The 24,425-nt window shown below is 40.2% G+C and overlaps 2 protein-coding genes across 5 annotated transcripts in view; one reads left to right on the top strand and one right to left on the bottom strand.

Annotated features, from left to right (window-relative positions):
• The window catches only part of pcolce2b (procollagen C-endopeptidase enhancer 2b), a 36,336-nt gene extending 20,191 nt beyond the window's left edge, over window positions 1–16,145 (top strand). Inside the window, exons 5-9 of the mRNA XM_052018988.1 lie at window positions 1,342–1,478; window positions 7,245–7,390; window positions 8,896–8,979; window positions 12,237–12,404; window positions 15,541–16,145. Of these exons, the coding sequence (XP_051874948.1) occupies window positions 1,342–1,478; window positions 7,245–7,390; window positions 8,896–8,979; window positions 12,237–12,404; window positions 15,541–15,671 (666 nt within the window). The 3' untranslated portion in view covers window positions 15,672–16,145. The remainder of the gene's footprint in view (window positions 1–1,341; window positions 1,479–7,244; window positions 7,391–8,895; window positions 8,980–12,236; window positions 12,405–15,540) is intronic.
• A 4,104-nt stretch (window positions 16,146–20,249) lies between these two features.
• trpc1 (transient receptor potential cation channel, subfamily C, member 1) overlaps window positions 20,250–24,425 on the bottom strand; it is a 56,466-nt gene continuing 52,290 nt past the window's right edge. For all 4 annotated transcript variants that reach the window (XM_052018972.1, XM_052018974.1, XM_052018975.1 and 1 more), the window contains one exon: window positions 20,250–21,088. In XM_052018972.1, the coding sequence (XP_051874932.1) occupies window positions 20,861–21,088 (228 nt within the window). In that variant the 3' untranslated portion in view covers window positions 20,250–20,860. The remainder of the gene's footprint in view (window positions 21,089–24,425) is intronic.

Here is a 24,425-nt window from a genome sequence, read left to right as displayed (position 1 = left end):
GAACAGCCGGTGAAGATACCTTCACCATGCCGATGGGGCAGGCCACCCAAGAGGGACACACAGACTGGGGGTCCCACGCCCCCGATGGACGCTTCTGGGGGGGTGGTGGTGGTGTAGTGGCCCGTACTTACGGGACTCGAACCGCCATCGGCAGCCGCGGGCGGATGCGCAGTAGCGCGTCGCAAGCTGACTGCGGGGCGGGCCTTCCGGCAGGATCCTGACATCACATCTGCCGGAGAGGATCTCTGGTATCTTCATGCGCGCACGTTTTGCTTCACACAGTAAAGTGTGCTCCGATTTAGCCACAACGTCTCCGAGTTTTCCTTTCGGGAACGCATCACATTCGGCTACATGATGAGGAATGTGAGGGGTGTCTTTGTCTGAACAGCACTCACCAATGATGGCCCAAGCCAAAAACAAGTGCAGCAGAGGCTTTATATTGTGGAATCTACAAATACTGCAAGATTGCAATTTAGTTAGGACCATATAGTTTAACTAATTTATGGCGCTCTAATCCAAAAAGAAACTGCTGTAAATTTTCCAATGGTTTAACCAATGGTCCTTAAAGAGATTAATGTAGAATGCCAAAGAACAGGTAAGTCTTAAGTTTTACACTTCTAAAAACAGACTTTTATGCAGAGCCAGGGGGATTACATGATCTAGTTCACTGTTCATTATGCATTCATTTTAAAAGTAATTTTATTGATTAAATGGTACAGTAGAGCTGATTATGCTCTGCACTTTTGTATATTAATGGCTTTCCTGTTTTCTGATTAACACTAACTACTTGTATTTATAAAGCACCATTGACATGGTAAAATGTCCCAAGATGTTTAACAGTGGCATAATCAAACAAAATTTGACCGTCAATATGAAAACATTAAGCTAAATCACTAAAAGACTTTGTCAAAAAGATAAGGAGCATCATAAAAAAGCGAAGAGGGAAAGTAGAAGAAAGATATAGGGAGAGAACAAAGACAATTTTCGTTTTCATATAGGGATGGAATTCTGAATGGAAGGCATGGCCACAATAATGGAATGATTATAATCCGCTGTTCTTACAGAACGAGAATAGGAGGAACGCAGATACTCTAAACTTGTAGGTCTGAATGAGTTTACAGCATTGAGGAGAGGCAAGGACATGGAGGGATTTGTAAACTAGGTTTAAAGTTAATGGTCCATGGTCTGATGAGATATTCAATGGGACTATTATATTAAAATAGGAAGTTTAATAGCTGTAAGAATTGGAGATTTTCACAAAACAGTAACAAGCTATTAACTTTTGTCTGAAGCAGTGTCTCTACCCAACAATTGATATGTGTTAATTTCAATTTTTAACAGATAATTGAGTTAAAATTCGAGAAGTTTGATGTTGAAAGAGACAACTACTGCCGATACGATTATGTTTCTGTGTATAATGGTGGTGAAAACAATGATGCAAAACGAATTGGCAAGTTCTGTGGAGATAGCCCTCCAGCGTAAGTGACCTTGATGATATTTCTCCAAATGTGTTTTTATTCTTCCTTCACTTGGTCTCTTGGGGTTACTGTTCTTTGGCCACAATGACAGGATGGGAAACTTGGTATTAAAGTTCTGTTAGATCTGACCTTTTTCCATCTGTGACAGAGTAGGAATTTTGCCTGGTCACAGATCCTGGGGAATGGATTGATTCGTATATCAGGATAGATGCTTGCTCCTGGGGCTCCTTAACTGTTGAGGCAGTGATATTCCAAAAAGCACCCAGCTGCTCTGCCAAGGTATTGATTTGTCACTTGTACTGAGGTACAGTGAAAAACTTGTCCTGCATACCGATGGTACAGGTCAGTTCATTACACAGTGCAGTTACATTGGGTTAGTACAGAGTGCATTGATGTAGTACAGGTAAAAAATAACAGTACAGAGTAAAGTGTCACAGCTACAGAGGAAGTGCAGTGCAATAAGGTGCAAGGTCACAACAAGGTGGATCGTGAGGTCAGAGTCCATCTCATCGTACAAGGGAACCATTCAATAGTCTTATCACAGTGGGGTAGAAGCTGTCCTTAAGTCTGGTGGTACGTGCCCTCGGGCTCCTGTATCTTCTACCCGATGGATGAGGAGAGAAGAGAGGATGACCTGGGTGGGTGGGGTCTTTGATTATGCTGGCTGCTTCACCAGGACAGCGAGAGGTAAAGACAGAGTCCAAGGAGGTGACAGAAGCCCATGGATCTAAATAACCATCTTAAATTGGGGAAGGCCAATTTTGACAATAAGACAGGACCTGGCTAAGGTAGACTAGGAGCATCTAGTTGCAGCCAAATCTACATCTGCACAATGCAAAACATTTACAGGAGAGAAAGCAAGGGTTCAGGGGCAATGTTCCTGTAAGGGTAAGAACCAGGGAAATCAATTTCAGGAAACTCTGGATGTCGAAGGTTATTGAGGGTTGAATAAACAGAAAAAAGGAAACGTGGCAGGTATAGGGAACTAAAGAAGAGCGAGGCTCTTCTGGAATACAAAAAGTGTAGGGAGGTGCTTAAAAAGGAAAAGAGGGGGTCATGAAATATTACTGTCAGACAGGATTAAGGTTAAGGTTAATCCTGTCTGGAAAGAGTAGGGCCCATTAGGGATAACACGGGAAATCTGTGAATGGAGCCAGAACGTATAGGAGAGGTCCTAAAGGAATACTTTCTATCAATATTCACTAAGGAAATGGACTTTGTAGTTGGAGAATTTAGTGAAGAGGAAGGTGAAAGTCTAGTGCAAGTTTCGATCATTAAAGAGGACATACTTGATACCTCAGCGGGATTAAAGGTGAATAAATCCCATGGCTGGATGTGATCTATCCCAGGCAGCTGTGGGAGGCAAGGGAAGAAATTGCTAGGACCATAAATGAGATTCTTAAATCTTTGCTGACCACATAAGGTTCCTGTTGACTGGATGACAGCAAATGTGGTCCCTTTTCTTAAGAGGGTGATGATGGAGAGTTGTGTTAATGTTACTAGTGGTGTTCCTCAGGGATTGATGCTGGGACCTTTGCTGTTTGCAAAATATGTGAATGATTTGGATGTGGATGTAGGAGGCATGATCGGTAAGTTTGCAGATGATAGGAAGATTGGTGGAGTTGTTGATAGTGTGGAGGGTAGTCTCAGGCTACAGGGTGATATTTATGTGTTGGTGAAATGGACTGAAAAATGACAGATGGAGTTCAATCCAGATAAATGTGAGGTGATGCATTTTGGGAGTACTCATATGGCTAGGACATATACCATGAACGGTAGGGTCTTGCGGAGCATTGATGAACAAAGGGACCTTGGAAAACAGAGATCCCTGAAGGTGGCAGCGCAAGTAGAAAATGTGGTTAGGAAAGCATGTGGGATACTGGCCTTCATTCGGGCAATGAATACAAAAGCAGGGAGGTTATGCTCTAACTTTATAAAACTTTGGTTAGGCCTCAACTGGAATACTGCATGCATTTCTGGGTGCTGCACTATAGGAAGGATTTGATAGTGACGGACAGGATGCCAGAATATTGCCTGGGATAGAGTGTTTCAGTTATGAGGAGAGACTAGAGAAGTTGGGTCTCTTCTCCCTGGACGTTAAGAGGGGACCTGATTGAGGTATATAAAATACTGAAGGATATGGATAGGATAGACTACAGGAAACTGTTCCCCACCCCCCCACACCCCATCAGAGTTGACAAACAAGAGGACATAGATTTAGGATAAGAGGGAAGGGATTCACAGGGAATATGGGGGGACTTTCTTGACCCAGAGAGAGTCGAGTACCTGGAATACATTGCCTGGGAGAGTTGTGGAAGCAGAGTTGCCGACAGCATTTAAGAAGTGTTGAGGTGAACACTTGAATTTGTTTAGGCATAGTAGACCAAATGCTGGGAGATGGGATTAGTGTGGATGGATGCCCACTGGTCAGTGTGGATGTGGTGGGCCAAATGGTCTGTTTCCATGCTGTACCTCTAAATAACTCTAAATCCTGCCTCATCAAAAAAAAAATTTCGAAGATGCACTCTCGATGGTACAGTTCCTTCATGAAATATTTATTACCAGTGGCACGTTGGGTTGAACTGATGAGATTTCTAACATGCCATTAGTATCTCATCTAAAAGTGATCCCACAAAGGATGGGACCAGGTAGAAGAAGCACCTTCCATTCCCTCCATTGTTTTTCCTGAGTTAGGTTCCACCCCAGGATTTGAGAGCTCTTACTAACAACCAGCCACCAAAATTAACAAAGTTGACCCCAACTCTGATTTTCTTTGCTCTCCTTTTGAGCCTCTATTTGGTGATTGATCCCTTGCTAGCCTTCCTCCTCAACATACCCCCTCCCCCCATCCCAGTGACCACAAAAGGCTGTAAGATTGGGGACTGAAAACCCACAGGCAGGAGAGAACCCATCTGTTGTCATTCAGAACTAGTCACTGACAAGCATCTAGATGCTCCAGATGTTGAGTACGATACCATGACTTGCCTTCGGTTCCCCCTACTCCTTCAAAACTCTTGCCATTATAGCTCTAAGCTATCAGTCAGCAGACTGGTATACAATTATAAAATTATACCTTGATGCTAAGGTTATAATTAAAACCAGAGGGAAATGGACAGTCGATGTTTTGGTTTGAGGTCCAGATGAAGGGTCTTGGCTGGAAATGTTGACTGTCTGTTTCCCTCCACAGATGCTGCCTGACCTACTGAGTTCCTCCAGCATCTTGTGTGTTGCTCCAAATTCCAGCATCTGCAGTCTCTTGCGTCTCCTTATAATTAAAACCATTGTTTTATAAAAGCATAAGAATAATTACTGTGGAAAAGTGAAGAAAATTAAACCTATCTGCAGTTTATTTGTCTATATTATTTAAATAATTAATGAGATCAAAGGACATAATGACATCATTACATTTTATCATGTAAGCATTGCCTGTTGAGACTTCCTTACTGTTCTATTTAGAATAAACACACTTGTTTGAAACTCCTATGTCCTGTAGGCTTTACTATAAATAGAACTTATTGAAACTTAAGTAGCATATAAAGTCCACCTTAGATGTACTACAATTACAATACAAGGACTGGAAGTGTTTAATAAAATGGGGAAAGAATCCAGAAAAGTAACTTCAAATCAAATATTTTTGAGGCGAGCCCTTGTCTCTTGACCTTTCCATTGTGGAAAACAGAAAATGAGGTCTGAAGATTCAATTGCACAACTGCAGCCTGAGTAAAGTGCATCTTATGTTGTTTATTTCAGTCATACCAGTGGGATTCAGGGAGAGCTCCAGGCAGCAGCTTCTGACCTTTTTTTAAACTGCTCCACATTATTGTTGTAGCAAAATTAAAGTAAGAAAGGAGGAGTGGGAACGAGATGAGAGTAGAAGTGGGAAGTGCACAGGAGACGAGAGCACTGTTTTGATTGGAGATGACAGAAAAATAGCAAGTCATGTGTAATTCACTGACAGAGTGGGGCTGGATAGCAAAGCCTGTATGTGAGAAAGTGAAAACGTTTTTCAATGTCAATGATATTCCTGAGCTAAAAGAGTACTAAGAACATGCAGGCACTGAATGCTGCAATGAGAGAATACAAGCAAGCAAAATTCCTTATAGAAACGAGCTCTGAAGTGTATTGCGCGCGCGCACACTGACTTGGTAATGTGGAAATCTCATTTGGAGAGGTAGTTGAGATGATGGAAAGTACTGACAGTTATTCTTCACAACTGTTCCTTTAAAGTGTGCAAGTACTACAGTTGTTCTTTTAAAATAAGTAATTACTAAGCATTTCAGAAAAGAGATGTATCAGCTGCTTGTGAAATGCAGGATAAGAGATGCGAGTGTAGTCCTGAATATGACATCAACACAAGCTCAAATTTCTCATTAGTAGTCACAAAAATGGAATCCCAATCACTGCAGATGACTATTTATTTTGTATTGCATCTGTGTTACATATGATTGTAGTGTGAGAGAACAGGGCTTCAAGGTCTCCATTCTGATTGACAGAAAGCCAATTGAGATTCTGATTAAACAACTGCAGATCCTTTTATTATGGCGAAGGACACAGATGACTAGCAGTTGAGTCATCTTCCCTTCGTTAAGGAGAAGGTCAGACGTAATGCTTATTCAGGTAATTTTTAGAAGTCCATGCTAAACTGGCCAATGAATCAAGTTACAGCAGTTGTAGTGGAACTATACTGGTCCACTTGAATATCGTTATATAAATAAGTCATGTGATTAGAGAACAGAGTGACATCACAACAGATGTGATGCAGCCACCATGTATGGAAAGGGTCTTGCTGTTGGAGTGAGAATAAACAGCCCTATTTGAAGTTCTAGTCTAGTTGTTATTTTAAGTAGAACTTGCCAGGACTCCATTCACATCCAAGGCCCTTCTTAGTATAAATTACATTATCTGTCAAGGTGATTGTTGTGGACATTCAAATGCTCTTGGCTTCATGACCAGAGTTACCAACACACACCAAGTTCCAAATCTTGGCTTTGGCCATTAAAATGAAATGTGCAGGAAAATTAGTTGAGATTCCTCTCGCAGAGCTACCGGGTACTAAAACAAGAAGTGACAGAAACCCCTGGGCCAAACACTATTTCATTGCCTTGATCAGGGAATGAAAGATGAGAGTCTAGAGTTAGAAAGGACGTCCCTTCACAGTTGGGAGGTGAAGAGTTTATTTTTCACTGTATTAGAATTTCCTGATGTTAATGGTAAGCATCTACCTCATTACTGTGCTATTTAGAGAGCATTGCCTTTAAATCATCATTTCCACCTATCTGACTACAAAGCATTATAGCGTCTCCTGTCATTTGGAAAATGATTTGTGAAAGACAAACCGCTGAATGAAAGTGCTTAAAATACAAGAACATGACAGCTTCTGTCAAAAGCAATAAGAAAAACTGCATGTTAAAATGAGGACCTTTATGTCCTTTTAATTTTTCTGTTCTCCACTACTCATCTCCCTAGGCTGTGCATTTCATGCCAAAGTGCGGGCGAGTGGAGAGCCCCTGCTGAGTGCTGGAAGGCAAGCAGGAGAAACCCAGCACTCACGATCTGTCTGGTGCCTCTCCACATGTGCATGTTTGTGATAGGGAAATTAATGTAGTTGTATTTCTAACCTAACATTCTTTAGTACTATTTTGCCTAATTCCTGCAATTTTTTATCTAATTGTGTTATATTATTTTTGCCATTTGCTTTTCTTATGAACTTTATTAGTTCATGCCCAACTCAATTTGTTGTGATGCTCTTTGTTTTGGTGTGTATAGGCCAGTTCTGTCGCAAGAAAATGAAATAGTCGTGCAGTTCCTCTCGGATCTGAGTGTCACAGCTGATGGCTTTCTGGCTCACTACAAATTCAGATCAAAGAAGTTTCTCAGCACAACTGCACCAGTCACAGCACCAACCATAACAAGTGAGTTCATTAGTGTACAGGGAACAGTTAGTATTGAAGAACAAAAAGTGTTTAAATGTGCCTGAATATGTTTTTCACTTAAGCTCTGGAACACTGTGCTGCCCTTTCACTAATAAATCCTTTGGTAAATCCACCCACCTCAGTAGGCCCTCTGTGAGCTAAATGTTATTCATGGGTCGCACATGCAGCACCATAAAGCACATAAAGAAATTATAATTCCTACTAGAGTTGACAATGATGGATCTCTCTCTCTCTCTCTCGAGGATGACCATCTCTAAAACGTGAGTCGCTCACAGCAGGTTGTTTCTTAATATGCGTTACTTATCATTTCCATAAAGATTTTTAAATGATTCATTCATTAACAGGAAGTCCATATGAACATAATTTACTGCAATCCAACCCTCTTACTTTTATTAAATATAGATTTGTAGATTGGGTTTATGCTTGCAAGTCTACTTCATGTAAGGCATCAAATGAAAGAGAGAAAAGATGGCCTCAATTGACACATATACTCATCAAAACTATTTGAGTGGTATACTGGCTACTTGTACACAGATACATTGATCAACATACTTAAGAGTTTTCTAATGATGCAATTAACAAATATTCATTATAACTCAAAATATTTGAGTGGAGTATGGAATTCTTGTACACTAATACATTTTTCTTTTGAGGAAGAATAATATTTTATGTTGCATTGCTGCCCAATATTTTGGATTGCAGTAAGGTCCTGTATACCAGTACCTTAATGTTTAGAAGGTGGCATTGCTTAAAAATCCTTTCCTTGGCATATTTCTCTTTTCCCCAGCTCCCACTGGACAGACTATTCTACTATGTGGGGAGTTTCTGTCTCATGCAATGCACATTGAGACAAAGAGTCCAAGGATTATTGCAGCATGAATCCTGCCTTAGTACCTTTAGATAAGCACAGACTGTGGTCAGGCAGTCTGGGTCTGTAGTTGTCTGTATGACCCAGTGATCCATCAGATAAAGTGAATTATTAGACTAGCTATGAAAGAGTTGTGTTTATGCTGTTTTGTTTACCAATATACTTTCTGCTAACAGCTACAGTATAATCCATGAAAATTCTGAGCTGAGGTAGCATTCCTGCTCTGAAATAAATATTACATTTTACATTACATGTATTACATTTTGTGCAACATAAAATATAATGCTAACTGGAGCTTCTAATAATCCTGCATGTTTGGTTGCTTGTGTAGCTTGATCATGGACATCCACACAGATTGATTTTTAAAGAAATTACCATTATAAATCTTGAAGTAGAAAAAGTTTGAATTTTTGACAGCCAAACAGATTATAGATGCAGTAATCACAGTAAATGTTACTTCTGAAAAATAACTAAATCTGAGATAATAGATGAGCCACAGTAAATGTTGCTTCTGAAAAGTAATTAAATGTGGTTTTATGTTGTGTTGTTAGTCTGAATGATTTTTGATTGTTAATGCCTGCCTTACTGAATTTGGACACTGAATTCTGTTTTAAAGCCGTGAAACCAACTGTACCTCCTTGTCAACTGAAATGCAGAAGAAGTGGAACAATAGGAAGCAATTACTGTAACAGTGACTTTGGTGAGGAACACAGGCTTTCAACATTTTAAGTAAATTCTTTGCCAATGTATCTGTGAATGGAAAAGCCGATATATACAAGGGCTTCACAGAAAGCTTTTCTTGTAAAACAGTGAATTTGTGTATCAAAAACAAGTATGGCTCCATAGCGTAAACACAAGGCATGAAACATAGGCCGAATTGTCAGTATATGAAAAGTGTTTATTCAGTTACAGTTTTTGGCATGTTGTCCCTCTGCCTAAGGCATAATGGTGCGCTTGTCATATTGTGATCACTTAGTAGCTAAAAACATCATGCGGTAAGCTATATGAATACAGAGCCCTTTAGTTTTGCCTGAATTAGCTGCTCTTAGCAGTGCAGCAATTGTTTTAATATACGTTGTTAGAATGTGGGTAATGTTAATAATATATATTCATTGTTATCCATAGTCCTGCCATTTGTGGAAGTTTATGGCACACTGAGGAGATCATTCAGCCAATTATGTCATTGCTGGCCATTAAGTATCCAATATAAATCCAATACCTAGCTCTTGGTTCATAGTCTTATCGGCTACGGCACTTAAAATGTATTGTTGTATAACGTGACTTCTTGCACCTTCACCCCTTCGGGAAGACAATTCCAGACACCTCAGTGGGGGAAAATAACTGAGTTACTTTCTAATCCTTTTACCATTTACCTTAGATTAATGATTTCTAGTTGGTGACCTCTCTGCTAAGACACATTGTTCCTCAAATCCACTCCATCCAGGTCTCTCAATTTTATTTCACCCTGGTCTAATCTCCAAACAAAAAGAGCCAAGCCAATCCTTTTTTATTACAATTCTCCAGTTCTGGCAACATCCTTATTAATGTCTTTTGTGCTTCTCCAGTGCTGTTTATACTTCCTGTAATATGATGCTCAGGACTACAGCTGTGGCCTAATTAGTCTAATTTATTGAAAAATACCATTAAAAGCAAAGGACTTAATGTAATGCCTAGCAGAACCCAATTGGAAAAAGCCAATTGGGTCACCAAAGCAGCTATCAACCATTACGTTTTGCTTCCTGCAAGGTAGAATCCAACTTGCCACTTTCCCTCAGATACCAAGTGCTTTTATTCTTCTTATCTGTCTGCTTTGCCAAGAACCTAGTAAAGATTCTTGATAAAATCCATAGAAGCTATATCAGTTGTGGTCGTCTCTTTGAATTGTTGCCTCCTCAGAAATTCAACTAAATTAGTCAGACACAATCTTCCTTAGCAAACCCAGGCAAACTGCTCATGATCAATCCTAGCTTTCCAAACTCAATTTTTTCCCCATTATTGTCCTCCACTAATCTTACACACACTGGAAATTCCTTGACCTATTTGTCCCTTTTTTTAATATTAGCATCATGGTAATAGTCCCTCAATTGACCAGCATCAACCCTGAAGCCAGACACAATTGAAAAATAAAATCAAAGCTGCTTCTTTTTCCTTCCTTATCTTAACAGCCAAGGATATATCTGGAGCTGTATACTTTTCCATTTTCAAAGATTGTCTCCCTAACAATTTTCTCTTTTGTGAAGGTAAACACAAATTATTAAGAACCACTCACATTTTCAGTTTCACACATGGATTACCTTTTTGCTCTCTGAATCCATTCTTTCCTTTGTAATATTGTAGCTCTATGTTTTTGTAAGATAATTTTGGGCTGCCTAATTTGACTTGCACATATTCTTTGTGGCCTCTTTATTTTCCTAAATTCATCTCTAAATCTGTACCTACTGCAATACTAGTTCCTGGTATTTGACGCAGTCTTCCCTATTTTGTCTTTTCCTGTTCTGAGTGACGTCCAGTCTAATCTACATTTGGGGCTCTCATCCTTTAACTTCCCCTGAATATAGTCGCTCCTCACTTTCCTCTCCTTTAGTACATCCCTCAACTGTGATAGTGATTTACTATGTTAGCTTGTTGAATGGCAGAGGAGACTCGAGGGACCACCTCTTATTTCTTATGTTCTCGTCACCAAGTCCAGTCCGGTTTGTAGTCCACACTTGCGTAATGACATCTCAGCTTAGTTAAAATTAGTCTTTTGGCTATTGAGAACTTTTGCTCCTGGTCTTTGTTGATTTCCAGACTGATGCTCTATCCAACCAGTCACCAAAAATGCTGTCCTACAGCTGTCCTTCCCAAGTATCACGTTTCAATCTCCAAAACACATCCAGTCTTCAGAAGGTGTGACTATCTGTTCATCCTGAATAATCATTCTGTACTGGAATAGATTGGCAAAGAGCAGTGCTCAGCATTTGTCTGTTAATGGCTTACATTTGACCTTCCAAAGTGCAACACCTCACACTTGTCTGGGTTAAACTGCATCTGCCATTTCTCTGCCCACATTTCCAACTGGTCTATATCCTGCTGAATCCTTTGACAACCTTCCTCACTAGCCACATATCTTTGTATAAATGTACATTTGCCATAAGGTCACTGGACAGCAGCTGGGAAAGGAACCTTGGATCATTTTTCTTCCCTCCCGAACTAAATACACTTCCAAAGGCACTTGGGTAAACTCTAGCACCCACCAGGACATGATTGTGGCTAGAAACCATAGCTTCACGGTTCAAGAACCACCAAATACATTGGTTAATTTTAAATTAATTAGTCTCATTTGATACAGGTTCTTTTTTGAGAGAACCAAAAAAAAACCTTAATTGGAAAGTTAGCCTACTATCCATATTGGTCTGGCTTATTCACAGTTCCAGTCAACAAAATATTAATGCCTTCTGCAGTGGCCATTGAGCTTCTCCATTTACAGTAAATGGCTACTCAATTAGTTTAAAAAAAACATAACTTATTTGAAACTGACTGATGTCACAGCTCTCTTCCTCCAATGAAATGGAGTTCACGGTAGTTTCCCATTGTAACTGCTGGGAGGTTGCAGGAAGCCTGTGCCCAATTGCTGGACTTGACAAAGAGCCCAACATTGAGCAGTTAAGAAATCGCTGACCAACACACTTTGAAGTTCAAGACTTGGGTTTTCCAATAGACTTGCTCAGAAGTTCCAAATTTCCTGATGGTTACTGAAGGAAATGCATTCATATCTTGTCAGTGCACTTTCAACACTGTTATAAAATGTACAACTGTTCAAGTGATCAAGAGGCATCTTATCTATTTAATAATTAAATTGTTTATTTTAGCCATAGCCTCAAAAACATTAAAATAGATATGGAACTGGAATCTTTGTCTTTCTATCATGAGGTGATTTGAAAAACTTTTTAATATTGAATTGTTCTTGTTTCTTAGTGTTAACTGGGACAGTTATAACTGCTGTAACACGCAATGGGAGTATCCACACAACTATCTCTATTATAAATATTTATAAAGAAGGGACACTGGCAATTCAACAGGCAGGGAAGAACATGAGTGTCAAAATAATCGCAGTCTGCAAGAAGTGTCCAATTATTAAACGAGGTAAGCTTGCTATTTGGAAGGCTATGTAGTCTGTTATGCTTGCTGTGTGTTCAAAATTTCCTTTGTTCTTCTGATGTAATAGGAATAGATTGGCAAAGGGCAGTGCCCAGCATTTGTCTGTTAATATTGCCAATGGTAGTTTAAGTGCTGAGAGGATGAGGAATATTCGTTGGGCAGCAGTTTTGACTTTTTAAAAAAAACCTTAACTGCGGAAAGAAGGAAAGATCGAAGGAGTTAAGAAAAACTTTCTTTCCTTGGATAAAAATTCCAAGATCCATCGCCAGGTCCTATCACCACCAATTTTAGTAATTTCAGATAGTACTTTGGACAATAACATCTTTTCTTCAAGTAAAACATAATGGTAGAATTTTGCATCAACTACTGTGACCATAGACAGAGGCCATTAAATCCATGCATTGTGGCACAGCATTTTCAAAAATAACCCTACTCAGCTGATCTCCCACAGCACGTGAGATGCGCAGGGTGATGAGCCGGCACACCAGGTTGGGCGAAGCATGAACAGGCTGAGAAAGCAGAGCGAAGTGAGAGCGAACCACGTGGGGCGCAGCGGGGAGAAGGGCAGAGGCAGCAGGATGATCCGGAGTGGATCTGACAAAATGGGTGCGAACCCGAAAGGGAGGTAACAGGATGAAATGCGAAGAGAAATCGTACACAGCAGGGTGAAGCTGAAATGATGTGGGTAAATAGGATTAGCATAGATAGGTACAAGGGTGGCATGGATATGGTGGGCCAAAGGGCCTGTTTCTGTGCTGATTTATTAAAAAGGGGAAAAGTATCTCCTAAACAGCCCTTATTGTTTTCTTCAGCATTTTAAATGAACAATGCATTTTCACTTCTTGTGTTAGCAATGCTCTTCAGTTTTTTAAAAATAATCTATCAAACTCTTCCCTTTCTTTGTTTCAGTAGGAAAAATACCTGTAATCAATAAAGCAAAATACTCTCGCTGCTTGCAATCTGAAATGAGGCCAGAAACATGTAACGTCCTGGCTCATCTGTGGAGAAAGGATTAATGCTGCTTTTTGTTAGCCTTTTACCAGATGCCAGTATATCCATCCTCTAGCTACAAGTTTTCCTTCCCTGATGTGATTCCTGGTAATCCTGCGTTCCCTGTGGCTTTAATGGGTATCCAAAACCGCTCATAGTGACTGTATCTTGTATACCTTTACCATTGTTACTTTACTCTTCCAAAGCAAGTGCATTTTTACAAAACTCCATTCTATTGATACTATTACAATGGCTTGTCCATCAGTATTTCCTTTTTCATCTGAATACTACACCCATCATCTCTTTGTTCATCCACGCCATTTAGTTTCTTTCTGTAAAAATGTACACACCCATTTCTTGTTATAGCCACTAATCACCTTAAATTGCATTCATCACCTATTAGCCTATTCACTAATTTGTGTTCCTGAAGTAGTTACAGTTCTCCCTCATTATTAATCTCCCCCATTTTAAAATCAGCAAAAGTCAAGATTGTCATTTCTACATGTAACTACCTCATTATTCCTCTTTGGCACTATTTATTTATATTTGTAGTTTATAATAATTTTTGCCTTTGCCTTGCACTGTACTGCTGCCGCAAAACAACAAATTTCACGACACACGTCAGTGATAATAAACCTGATTCTGAAATCTTTAGAATGTTAAATAGACATGGAGGTGGCCTACAATTCTATCACCATTCACTTTCCATCTTTAAATGCTTAAGGTTTTACTGTAACCATTTCACTGCACTTAGTATTCACAGTGACTATCTTGTATTCACAATAGTTGCATGTTTCTAATGTTATAGTTTAATTTTAATTTATCCACACATTTCACTGCTTTGATGTACCTTTTTGTTTGCAAAATAGGGATCTTTATTTTCTTTGCTATATATCTCGTATTCCAAGCATTGCTACTGCTAATCTATAAACCAGTTTGATAAGCTAATTTGTCTCAGATCACCATTTATTTCATTGATTTGCCTTCATTCCCCAAAATCCTTAAATTCATGATCCTTTTCTGCTTTTACACTTTTCCTGAATAAAATCAAACTCTTCTGGTGTGACGAGAGATACAGTGAGTGCATGGTGTTTCTATTGTAGAGAAACATCGAGTTCCCACAGATTTCCACTTACCCATTCCCCCTTTTGAATAGTGTCATTCCATATTTTCAGAATACAGTTCAAGTCTTAACTCTCGTGTTGCTATCAGTGTCATTGCAATTATTCCCTTCATATTTATCCAACCTTAAAGCTCCAAGCAGTGGCCTGTATTCACAAATCCCATCTCCCTCAGCTCAGTCACATTTCTGTCCCATTGGTCTTTCACCTTCAATAATCACACTCTTGAGAATAAGTGCAAGTGTACAGCTTGCTTGCCTACATTAGTTGAGGCATTAAGAGTCAGGAAGTCATGATACAGCTGTAGAAAAAAAAAACTTTAGTTAGGCTTCAATTGGAGTATTGTGTGCAGTTCTGGTCACCCCATTACAGGAAGGATGTGGAGGCTTTGGAGAGGGTGCAGAAGATGTTCACTAGGATGCTGCCTGTATCCTATTAGCTATGAGTGGTTGGACAAACTTGGATCGTTTTCTCTGGAGCATATATATAAAAACTTCTCAGGTCTTCCCTCAGCTCCTGATGCTCCAGAGAAAACTATCCAAACACAGACACAGACACAGACACAGAGACACACACACACACACACACACACACACACACAGTGGTAGGCACCTACCAGGGATGGTGACAGAAGCAGACACGATAGTGGCGTTTGAGGCATTTAGTCAAGCACATGAACATGCAGGGAATGGAGGGATATGGATCATGTGTAGGCAGATGGGTTTAGTTTAATTTGGCATCATGGTTGACACAGACATGGTGGGCTGAAGGGCCTGTTCCTGTGCTGTTCTCTGTTCTAAATCCCAAATCCTGTCTTGTGCTGCAGACTCTGGCTAATCATTGCTCAAGCACAAAAGCTCTCCACTCGAAGACTGTTTTCCATCCATTAGTGTAGATGTATGTCCAATGAACACACTCAGGACCCATTGCTACCAATGAATTAATTCTTAATGCCTTAAAACTACCCAAAGGTAAAGTTCTGCCTTTTGAAGAATCTTTTTGTTTTGCAGGACTGAATTACATTTTCATGGGGCAAGTGGATGAAGCAGGAAGAGGCAGAGTGCTTCCCAACAGCTTTGTTGTGCCCTATAGATCAAAGAACCAAAGGTTTCTCAACAACTTAAAAAACAGACGATGCTAAACACAAACAATGTCAACAGTGACTTTACCTTCTATTTATGATGCAAGAAATCTTTCACCGATTTTTCTTTAATTCATTACAAAGTGCTCTTCCTAACTGATAGGAGATATTCGAATGCTTCTATTTACCAACAGAATAAGTTTGATGGAATATATCTAATTAAAATGATCCCAAGAATGTGGATGTTTGCTATGGGTATTTTAATCCTCAAACTAGTAGAGGAAAGTCTAGACAGAAAGGTTAGCCCCAGATTCACTCTGGCTTTGGAACTGTCTATTTATAACAGTGATGACAGAGATTGAACCTATGTTTATCTTATATACTTTTATATCAAAATAGATGGTCTTAAGTGCAATAACAATGTACAGCAGCAAATGGTGATGTATTGTAATTGTTTTAATCTTGTTTTATTCAACTGTCACTGTTTGCAAAATGTATCTGCTGCTTAATAAAAAAAATGGTATATTTGGAACTATTGAATGCCCAAAAGTCACCATTTCAAGACTGTCAGAGATAACTGTCTCTTGTGCATAGTGAGAAGCTCTTATGCTCTATTTTTCTACTTACCATCAGCTCCAACATGGAAAAAAAAGTGAAGGAACATTAGGCAGTGTCAGCACTTCTACCATGGTATCAGTCGGTAACTCGCCATGACCTCTGGCAAATATAGACAGACCAGTGAAACAGCCACACATGCATCAGCTAAAATTTAATGCAGAAAAATGTGAAGTGATACATTTTGATAGGAAAAACAGAAGCAATATAAACCAAGATTAGATGTTTCAAAAAGGGACAGGGACTGAGGTAAAAGAGGTGGGGGAGTGGCTTTGCTGATCAGGGACCGTATCACAGCTGAAGAAAGGGAGGATGTCCCGGAGGGATCGTCCACTGAGTCAGTGAGGGTGGAAGTCAGAAACGGGAAGGGAGTGATCACTCTATTGGGAGTATTCTACAGACCCCACTCCCTCAATAGCAGCAGAGCCACTGAGGAGCAGATCAGGAGGCAGATTTTGGAAAGGTGTAAAAATAACACAGTTGTTGTCATGGGTGATTTCAACTTCCCTAATATTGATTGGCACCTCCTTAGTGTAAAGGGGATAGATGGGGCAGAATTTGTTAGGTGTGTCCAGGAAGAATTCTCGATACAGTATGTGGACAGGCTGACCAGGAGAGGCCATTCTGGATCTGGTACTAGGCAATGAGCCTGATCAGGTTTCCGATCTCTCAGTGGGAGAGCATTTTAGAGATAGTGACCATAATTCCTTGACCTTTACCATAGCCTTGGAGAGGGATAGGAGCAGACAATATGGGAAAGTATTTAATTGGGGGAGGGGGAATTATGATGCTATTAAGCAGGAACTTGGGAGCGTAAATTGGGAACAGATGTTCTTGGGGAAGTGCACAATGGAAATGTGGAGGTTGTTCAGGGAGTACTTGCATGGGGTTCTGGATAGGTTTGTCCCATTGATGCAGAGTAAGGATGGTAGAGTGAAGGAACCATGGTTGATAGGAGATGTAGAATATCTTGTCAAGAGGAAGAAAGAAGCTTACCTAAGGTTTAGAAAGCAAGGATCAGACAGGGCTCTGGAAAGTCACAAGGTAGATAGGAGAGAGCTTAAGAACGCACTTAGGAGAGCTAGAAAGGGGCATGAGAAGGCCTTGGCAAATAGGATTAAGGAAAACCCCAAGGCGTTCTACATCTATGTGAAGGATAGGAGGATGACTAGAGTGAGGGGAAATAAGAGGAAACAAGTGCCTGGAGTCAGAAGAGGTGGGGAGGTCCTTAATGAATACTTTGCTTCAGTATTCACCAGTGAGAGAGACCTTGACGTTTGCGAGGATGGTGTATAACAGGCTGATACGCTCGGGCACGTTGACGTGAGGAAAGAGGATGTGCTAGAACTTTGCAAAACATTAGGATAGCTAAGTCACCAGGGTATTCCACCTGGAGGTTGGTGACCAATGGTGTTCCACAGGGATCTGTTCTGGGACCACTGCTCTTTGTGATTTTTATAAATGACTTGGATGAGGATGTGGAAGGGTGGGTTAGTAAGTTTGCTGATGATACAAAGGTTGGTGGTGTTGTGGATAGTGTAGAAGGTTGCTGTAGATCACAACAGGACATTGATTGGATGCAGAGCTGGGCTGAGAAGTGGCAGATGGAGTTCAACCCAGAAAAGTACGAAGTGATACACTTTGGAAGATCGAACTTGAAGGCAGAATACAAGGTTAATGGCAGGACTCATGGCAGTGTGGAGGAACAAAGGGATCTTGGGGTCCTTCATGTCCATAGATCCCTCAAGGTTGTAAAGAAAGTATATGGTGTACTGGGCTTCATTAGTCGGGGTATTGAGTTCAAGAGCCACCAGGTAACGTTGCAGCTCTATAAAACTCTGGTTTGACCACACTTGGAGTATTGTGTTCAGTTCTGGTCGTCTCATTATAAGAAAGATGTGGAAGCTTTAGAGACAGTGCAGAGGAGATTTACCAGGATGTTGCCTGGATTGATGTCTTATGAGGATAGGTTGAGTGAGCTCGGGCTTTTCTCTTTGGAGTGAAGGAGGATGAGAGGTGACTTGATAGAGGTGTACAAGATGATAAGAGGCATAGATTGTGTGGACAGTCAGAAAATGGCTAACATGAGGGGGCATAATTTTAAGGTGATTGGAGTGGGGTATGATGGAGGGGTGGATGTCAGAGCTAAGTTTTCTTTTTACAGGGAGTGGTGGGTGCATGGAATGCACTGCCAGCAGAGATGGTGGAGGCAGATACATTAGGGACCTTTAAGAGACTCTTAAGATAGGCACATAAATGATAAAAAAATGGAGGGCTATGTGGGAGGGAAGGGTTAGATAGACCTTAGAACAGGATAAAATGTCAGCACAATATCGTGGGCCAAAGGGCCTGTACTGTGCTGTAATGTTCACTGTTCTCAAGAGGATACAGTCAGGTATGTGTTAGAGACATCAGGCCAAGTTATGAAGGCTGCTGAAAGAATACATAGACTACCAAAGCAAAGTTTATACTAAACCTGGATAAAAACAGTGGTGCGACCTCAGCTGGAATGCTGTGTTCAGTTCTACACACTGCACTGAGGAATCATGTTAGGGCCTTTGACAGTGTGAGATTTACCAAAATGGTATGAAGAAGCTCGAGTTACCTGGAGAAGCTGCACCTGTCTTCCTTTGAATAGAAAATATGAAAAACAGGTTTGATTAAGGTGTTCAAAATTATGAAAGGTTTTCATCAAGTAAATGGAAACTGGCAGAAAGCAAAAGACATTAATTATCAGAGGATGGAGGGAATGTGATCGGTAAAAGAACCAGAGGCACATTACAGAATTTTAATGCAGATTTATTATGAGATAAATGAATTGTTTGCAAGGGTGATGGAAGTATATTAAATTGTAACTTAAAAAGGAATTGGATTAATATTAAAGGGAAAGCATTTACAGGACTTTATGGAAAGAGCAGTAAGCTGGGACGAACAGGATAGTTGCTTCAAGCAGCTGGCACAGATTTGTTGAATATCAACCTTTTTGTGTTGTTTCATTCTATGACTGTAAAGTTGAACATGAGAGGAGTGAAAGCACATATGAGAAGTGTTTAATTGAAATAATAATTAATTCCCTGGAAAATAACTGCAGCTTGTTTCATGACATAGATGTAGTAACAAGGGAATTTTCTGGCTTCACTGAGTACTTTTCCATTATGACCACGTTGCTTACGTACCTGGCAATGTTGAACAACAGCTTAAGTGTCAATATAACATTCACATTTTCACTTTTTTCAATTTAATATTCAAATGTTAATCTTTTGTGGCCTCACCGTATATTCTGACTCAAGTGCAACTTGCAACTTTTGAGTATAAAAGTAGATTCTGCAGCAACGTAACTTTTAATTCCCCTCTGAAACAGCCAAGTCATTAAAAGGATGAACAAAACAAAAAGACTAACTTAAGAATGTAGCCCATATCCTATGAATTTCTGCTTAACAATTTTATTAAATTGGTCCTTCAAGATGTGGTTGATCAATATGTCATCGTCAGATTTTAAATGGGTGAATCTTGAATTTTGACAAGGACACAAAACAATGGAACTGAACACATGGAGCATGTAACCAGCAGATGTGATAATGATGTTTTGTGACCCTGCACAAGTTAAATTTCACATCCTTTTACCACTTGAACAGTGCAAGGAGCTGCCACACAAGAACATCATGAAAACATTCTGAAGAACAAGATATCAGACCAGTTCTATGTCTTTCCTAAATCATGATGCACTGAAATCTGAGTATAAAGCTTCTAACAGTCTCTACTTTCAACTACCATTCATAACTAAACCTTCATAAGTTTTCAGACAATGTGCATATTGTATCAGGACAAGTCCAAAATGAATCGCTCAAATAATGTCCAAGTTATTACGTCAACATGCTGTGACAACCATCAAACATACCTATGATAATGTACTGGAGAAAGACCAGCTGCTTAGATGAACTAGGAAGATCCATTTTAACTTGGTTATTGCAGATCACATATTAGACTTCATCAGAGAAAGAAACTGTTCCACGAGGACTGCAATCTCTCACTGTGACAGTGAAAAGAAAATTAAATTAAAATATACTTTAAAATTAAGTGCAAGTTAAAGTAGAAAACGCACTTACTGTCAGTACTGGGCACACCTACCTTATTGGTGCGCACATGCAGAACTCTCCTGTATGGTAACCATAAACAAGATTATACAGTTCAAATTGCATTGTAGAAGACTTTTATTAAAAGGTTTCAAACATTTGCTTTTTTTTTGTCTACAAACTTAATGAAAATGTTAACTTTATGCCAAATGAACTTCTGCCTTTGTTGAAATGGTTTGCAAGAGTCATGGAAACCTGTTAATACATCAGTTGCCAATTTCACCCCATAACATTGAACTGCCATATCAAAGGTTTGATTCCGATAACAAATTATTTACCATTGCACTTTTAAAATAGCCGAAACGTTAGATGGTAACTGTTCCAAAACGTTCACACATAAATAGTGTTAAATAGGATAGCGATTAAGCAGGATCTTGATTAAATAATAAAAACATTTGGCAAGAATGATTATGGCCAAAGAAGTCCTTTCACGTGGTAGGATGCTCAGAATACTATGGCAACATACTTCAGTATCAAGTCCCATGAAGCCTGGAATGCTGTTTAGTTCCGTGAATAGAACATGGCGTATTTTGCTGTCCTGAAACCAAGAATGTCTCTCATTTCATTGCGGAATTTGGAGAGGTCTTGCCGTAGTTCATTCAGGTTCTCTTCAGTAGCCTGGTCTGTGCTATGCATCTTCTGTCTCATGGCAGTAAGGTAACGATGAACCAAGCAACACATTACCTTTTGGTAATTTTCATCTCGCTTATGCCTGAGGGACTTCCATTCCTTGTCAGATAGAAAAAATAAAAATTATTTAAACACAGTTCTCTTTCAGCAGAGAAGAAATACTAGAAACCCTTCATGTTGCTCTTTAAAGCCCATCTCCTTTAACAAAGCTTTTAGTCATTCATTCTTAAACTCATTTTGACTCTGTCAATTTTCATCTGATTTTGCTCCTTTGAAGAGCTTCAGAGGTTTTACAGCGTTAAGGATGCTCCAAATATGCACACTGTTATTGTTTATAATAATTACAATGTTTCTGAAGAGGGGTAGGTATGTTTCTTCATTGCTATGCAGGATACTTACATGATTGGGCTAATAAGGAATATCAATAATGCACATGCAAATTGTGGGCCAGGTAAGAGTCAATCATCAGCTGTACTCAGCACATAACATAAAACTACAGGAACAGACTGGTAAGAGTTCCATCAAACTAGGATGGCTTGGAGAAACACTAAGTTAGTTGCTATTTTCTGCTTTGTTCGCAAGGAACAAAGTTGCTGCCCAACCTGCCCACAGGCACTGAGATCCACCAGAAACAGGAACATGGGGCTCACCAGAGCAGTCAAGACCAGAGAAGCATGCAAATTCTGGAAGAAGAAATTTTTTCTTAATTTTATGGACTTGAAGTATGAGCTTTGGGGTGGGAAGGAGAAGTCCTCACTTCCTCACAGAGGCAGGTATCAGAGTTGAAAAAACACTATGATGCTGGAGGAACTCAGGAGGCCAGGCAGCATCCATGGAGAAAAGTAGGCAGTCAAAATTTCTGATCAGGACCCTTTTTCATCTAGATTCCAGCATCTGCAGTCCTTTGTTTCTCAGGTATCAGAGTTACTGGCAGCATAGAGTGATGGAGCAATACAACACGGACGCAGACCCTTTGGCTCAACAAGTCCATGCCGACCACGGTGCCCACCCATGTAGTCCCAATTTCATGCGTTTGGTCCACATCCCTCTAAGCCCTGCCCCTCCATGTACCAATCCAAGTGCTTCTTAATTGATACTATTGTACCTGCCTCAACCAATTCCTCTGGCAGCTAGTTCCAAATACTCACCACCACCTGTGTGAAAAAGTTGCTCCTCAAGTCCCTTTTAAATCTTTCCCCTCTCACCCTCAATCTATGACCCCTAGTTTTGGACCCCTCTACCCTGGAGAAAAGACTGCTACCATCCACCTTATCTATAACCCTCATGATTTTATAAACCCCTCATACTCCTACACTCCAAGGAGTAAAGATCTAGCCTGGCCAACCTCTCCCTGTAACTCAGGCTCTCTAGGCCTGGCAACATCCTTGTAAATCTTTTCTGTACTCTTTCCAGTTTAAACACATCTTAAATAGGGCGACCAAAACTGTATACAGTACTCCAAGTGCGGTCTCACCAATAACTTAAATAACTGCAAAATTATGTCCCAACTACTAAATGTCCTGACTGATGAAGGCCAGCATGCTAAACGCCTTTTTCACCACCCTGTCTACCTGTGACGCTGCTTTCAATGAACTATGTACTTGTACTCCTGGATCCCTTTGTTCCATTACACTCCCTAGTGCCCTACCGTTTATAGTAGAAGTCCTCCATTCTGAGAAACAATCTTCAACCACCACCTTTTGCTTCTTACCTCCGACCACCACCTTTTGCTTCTTACCTCCGAGCCAATTTTGAATCCACCTAACTATCTCTCCCTGGGTTCCATGGGACCTAACTTTCCAGACCAGCCAACCATGCAGGACCTTGTCGAAGGCCTTGCTAAAGTTCAAACAGACAACATCCACTGCCCTACCCTCATCTACCTATTTAGTTACATCTTCAAAAAACTCTAAAAGGTTCATCAAGCACGACTTCCCACACACAAAGCCATGCTGAGTCCTTCTAATCAGATTCTGTTCTATCCAAATGTTGGTAGATCCTGTCCCTCAGAATTCCCTCCAGTAACTTCGACATTACTGACGTTAGGCTGACCAGCCTGTAGTTCCTTGGCTTGTCCTGGCTACCTTTCTTAAACAACAGAACAACATTGGCCACCTTCCAGTCTTCAGGAAATTCACCAGTGGCTGGCAATATCCACGTGAACACCCATGGTGGAAGGGACCCAATTTGTTCCCTCTGAATGAGGCCCCCCTCACATAAAAGGCACCTCTGAACATGATCCTTATGCTTCTGCCACCATCACTCTCCACGTCTTCAGAGCTACTTTCTGTTTGCAGTTTGGCACATTGGTGCTAAGCTTGCCTCTGAGCCCAAAAATTGTCTTGACTTATCCAAGTACTTTTTAAATGTTACGATTCTGTCTCCACCACATTCTCAGGCAGTGCATTCCAAATTCCAACCATTCTCTGGGTGTTAAATTTCCTTCTCAGTTACCCTCTAAACCTTACTTTAAACCTGTGCCCTCTGGTTATAGACACCTATGCTACGGGGAAAAATTCTGTACTATCTACTCTATCTATACCCTTATAATTTTTATATACCTCAATCAGGTTCCCCATCAGCCTCCTCTAATTCTAGGAAACAAACCCATCCTACCCAATCTCTCCTCATAGTTGAAATTCTCCATCCCAGGCAATATCCTGGTCAATCTCTTCTGCACCCTCTCACATCCTTCCTATAGTGTGGCAACCAAAACTGCTCACAGTACTCCAGCTGTGGTCCAAGCAACGTTTTATACAGTTATACTATAACCTCCTTGCTCATATATTCTTTGCTCTTGCTAATGAAAGCAAGCATCCCTTCTTAACCACATTATCTACATGTGCTGCTGCCTTCAAAGATCCTTTGACATATTCACCAAGAACCTTCTGTTCCTCAGTACTTCCTTGGGTCCTGCCATTCAATGTGTTGTGAATGTTAACTCATCTAAGCTACTCTGATGGCACCTCCCAAACCTGTAACCTCTATCACGAAGGACAAGGGCAACAGGGACGTAGAAACGCCATCACCTGCAGATTCCACTCCAAGCTATGAGGAGGTATATCGTTGGTTCTTCATCATCAATGGGACTCTCTCTCCAACGGCACAAGAGGAGCATCTTCACCAGAAAGACCACAGTGGTTTAAGTCAGTTCACCCATACCTTCAAGGCCAATTAGGCATGGGTAAGAAATGCTGGCCTTGACATTGATGGTCAAATACCAAAAATTATTTTTTTTTTAAAAAACCCATTATTTTTACCCATCATACTTCTAAAAAAAAAATTGCAGGAAGTCCCACTGTTATTGGTTTAAAATTAATCTCTTAACCAACACTACTAGCAGACTAATTTCTCAATTATATCCAACAGTAAATGAGGATCACGGGTCTGTGTGAATTGATGCCTTCGTTGATATAACAACATTGAACTGTACTTT

This window comes from Pristis pectinata, chromosome 6 (assembly GCF_009764475.1).
Source record: "Pristis pectinata isolate sPriPec2 chromosome 6, sPriPec2.1.pri, whole genome shotgun sequence".
Taxonomy (NCBI): domain Eukaryota; kingdom Metazoa; phylum Chordata; class Chondrichthyes; order Rhinopristiformes; family Pristidae; genus Pristis; species Pristis pectinata.
This window is presented reverse-complemented; position numbering and strand designations above follow the sequence as displayed.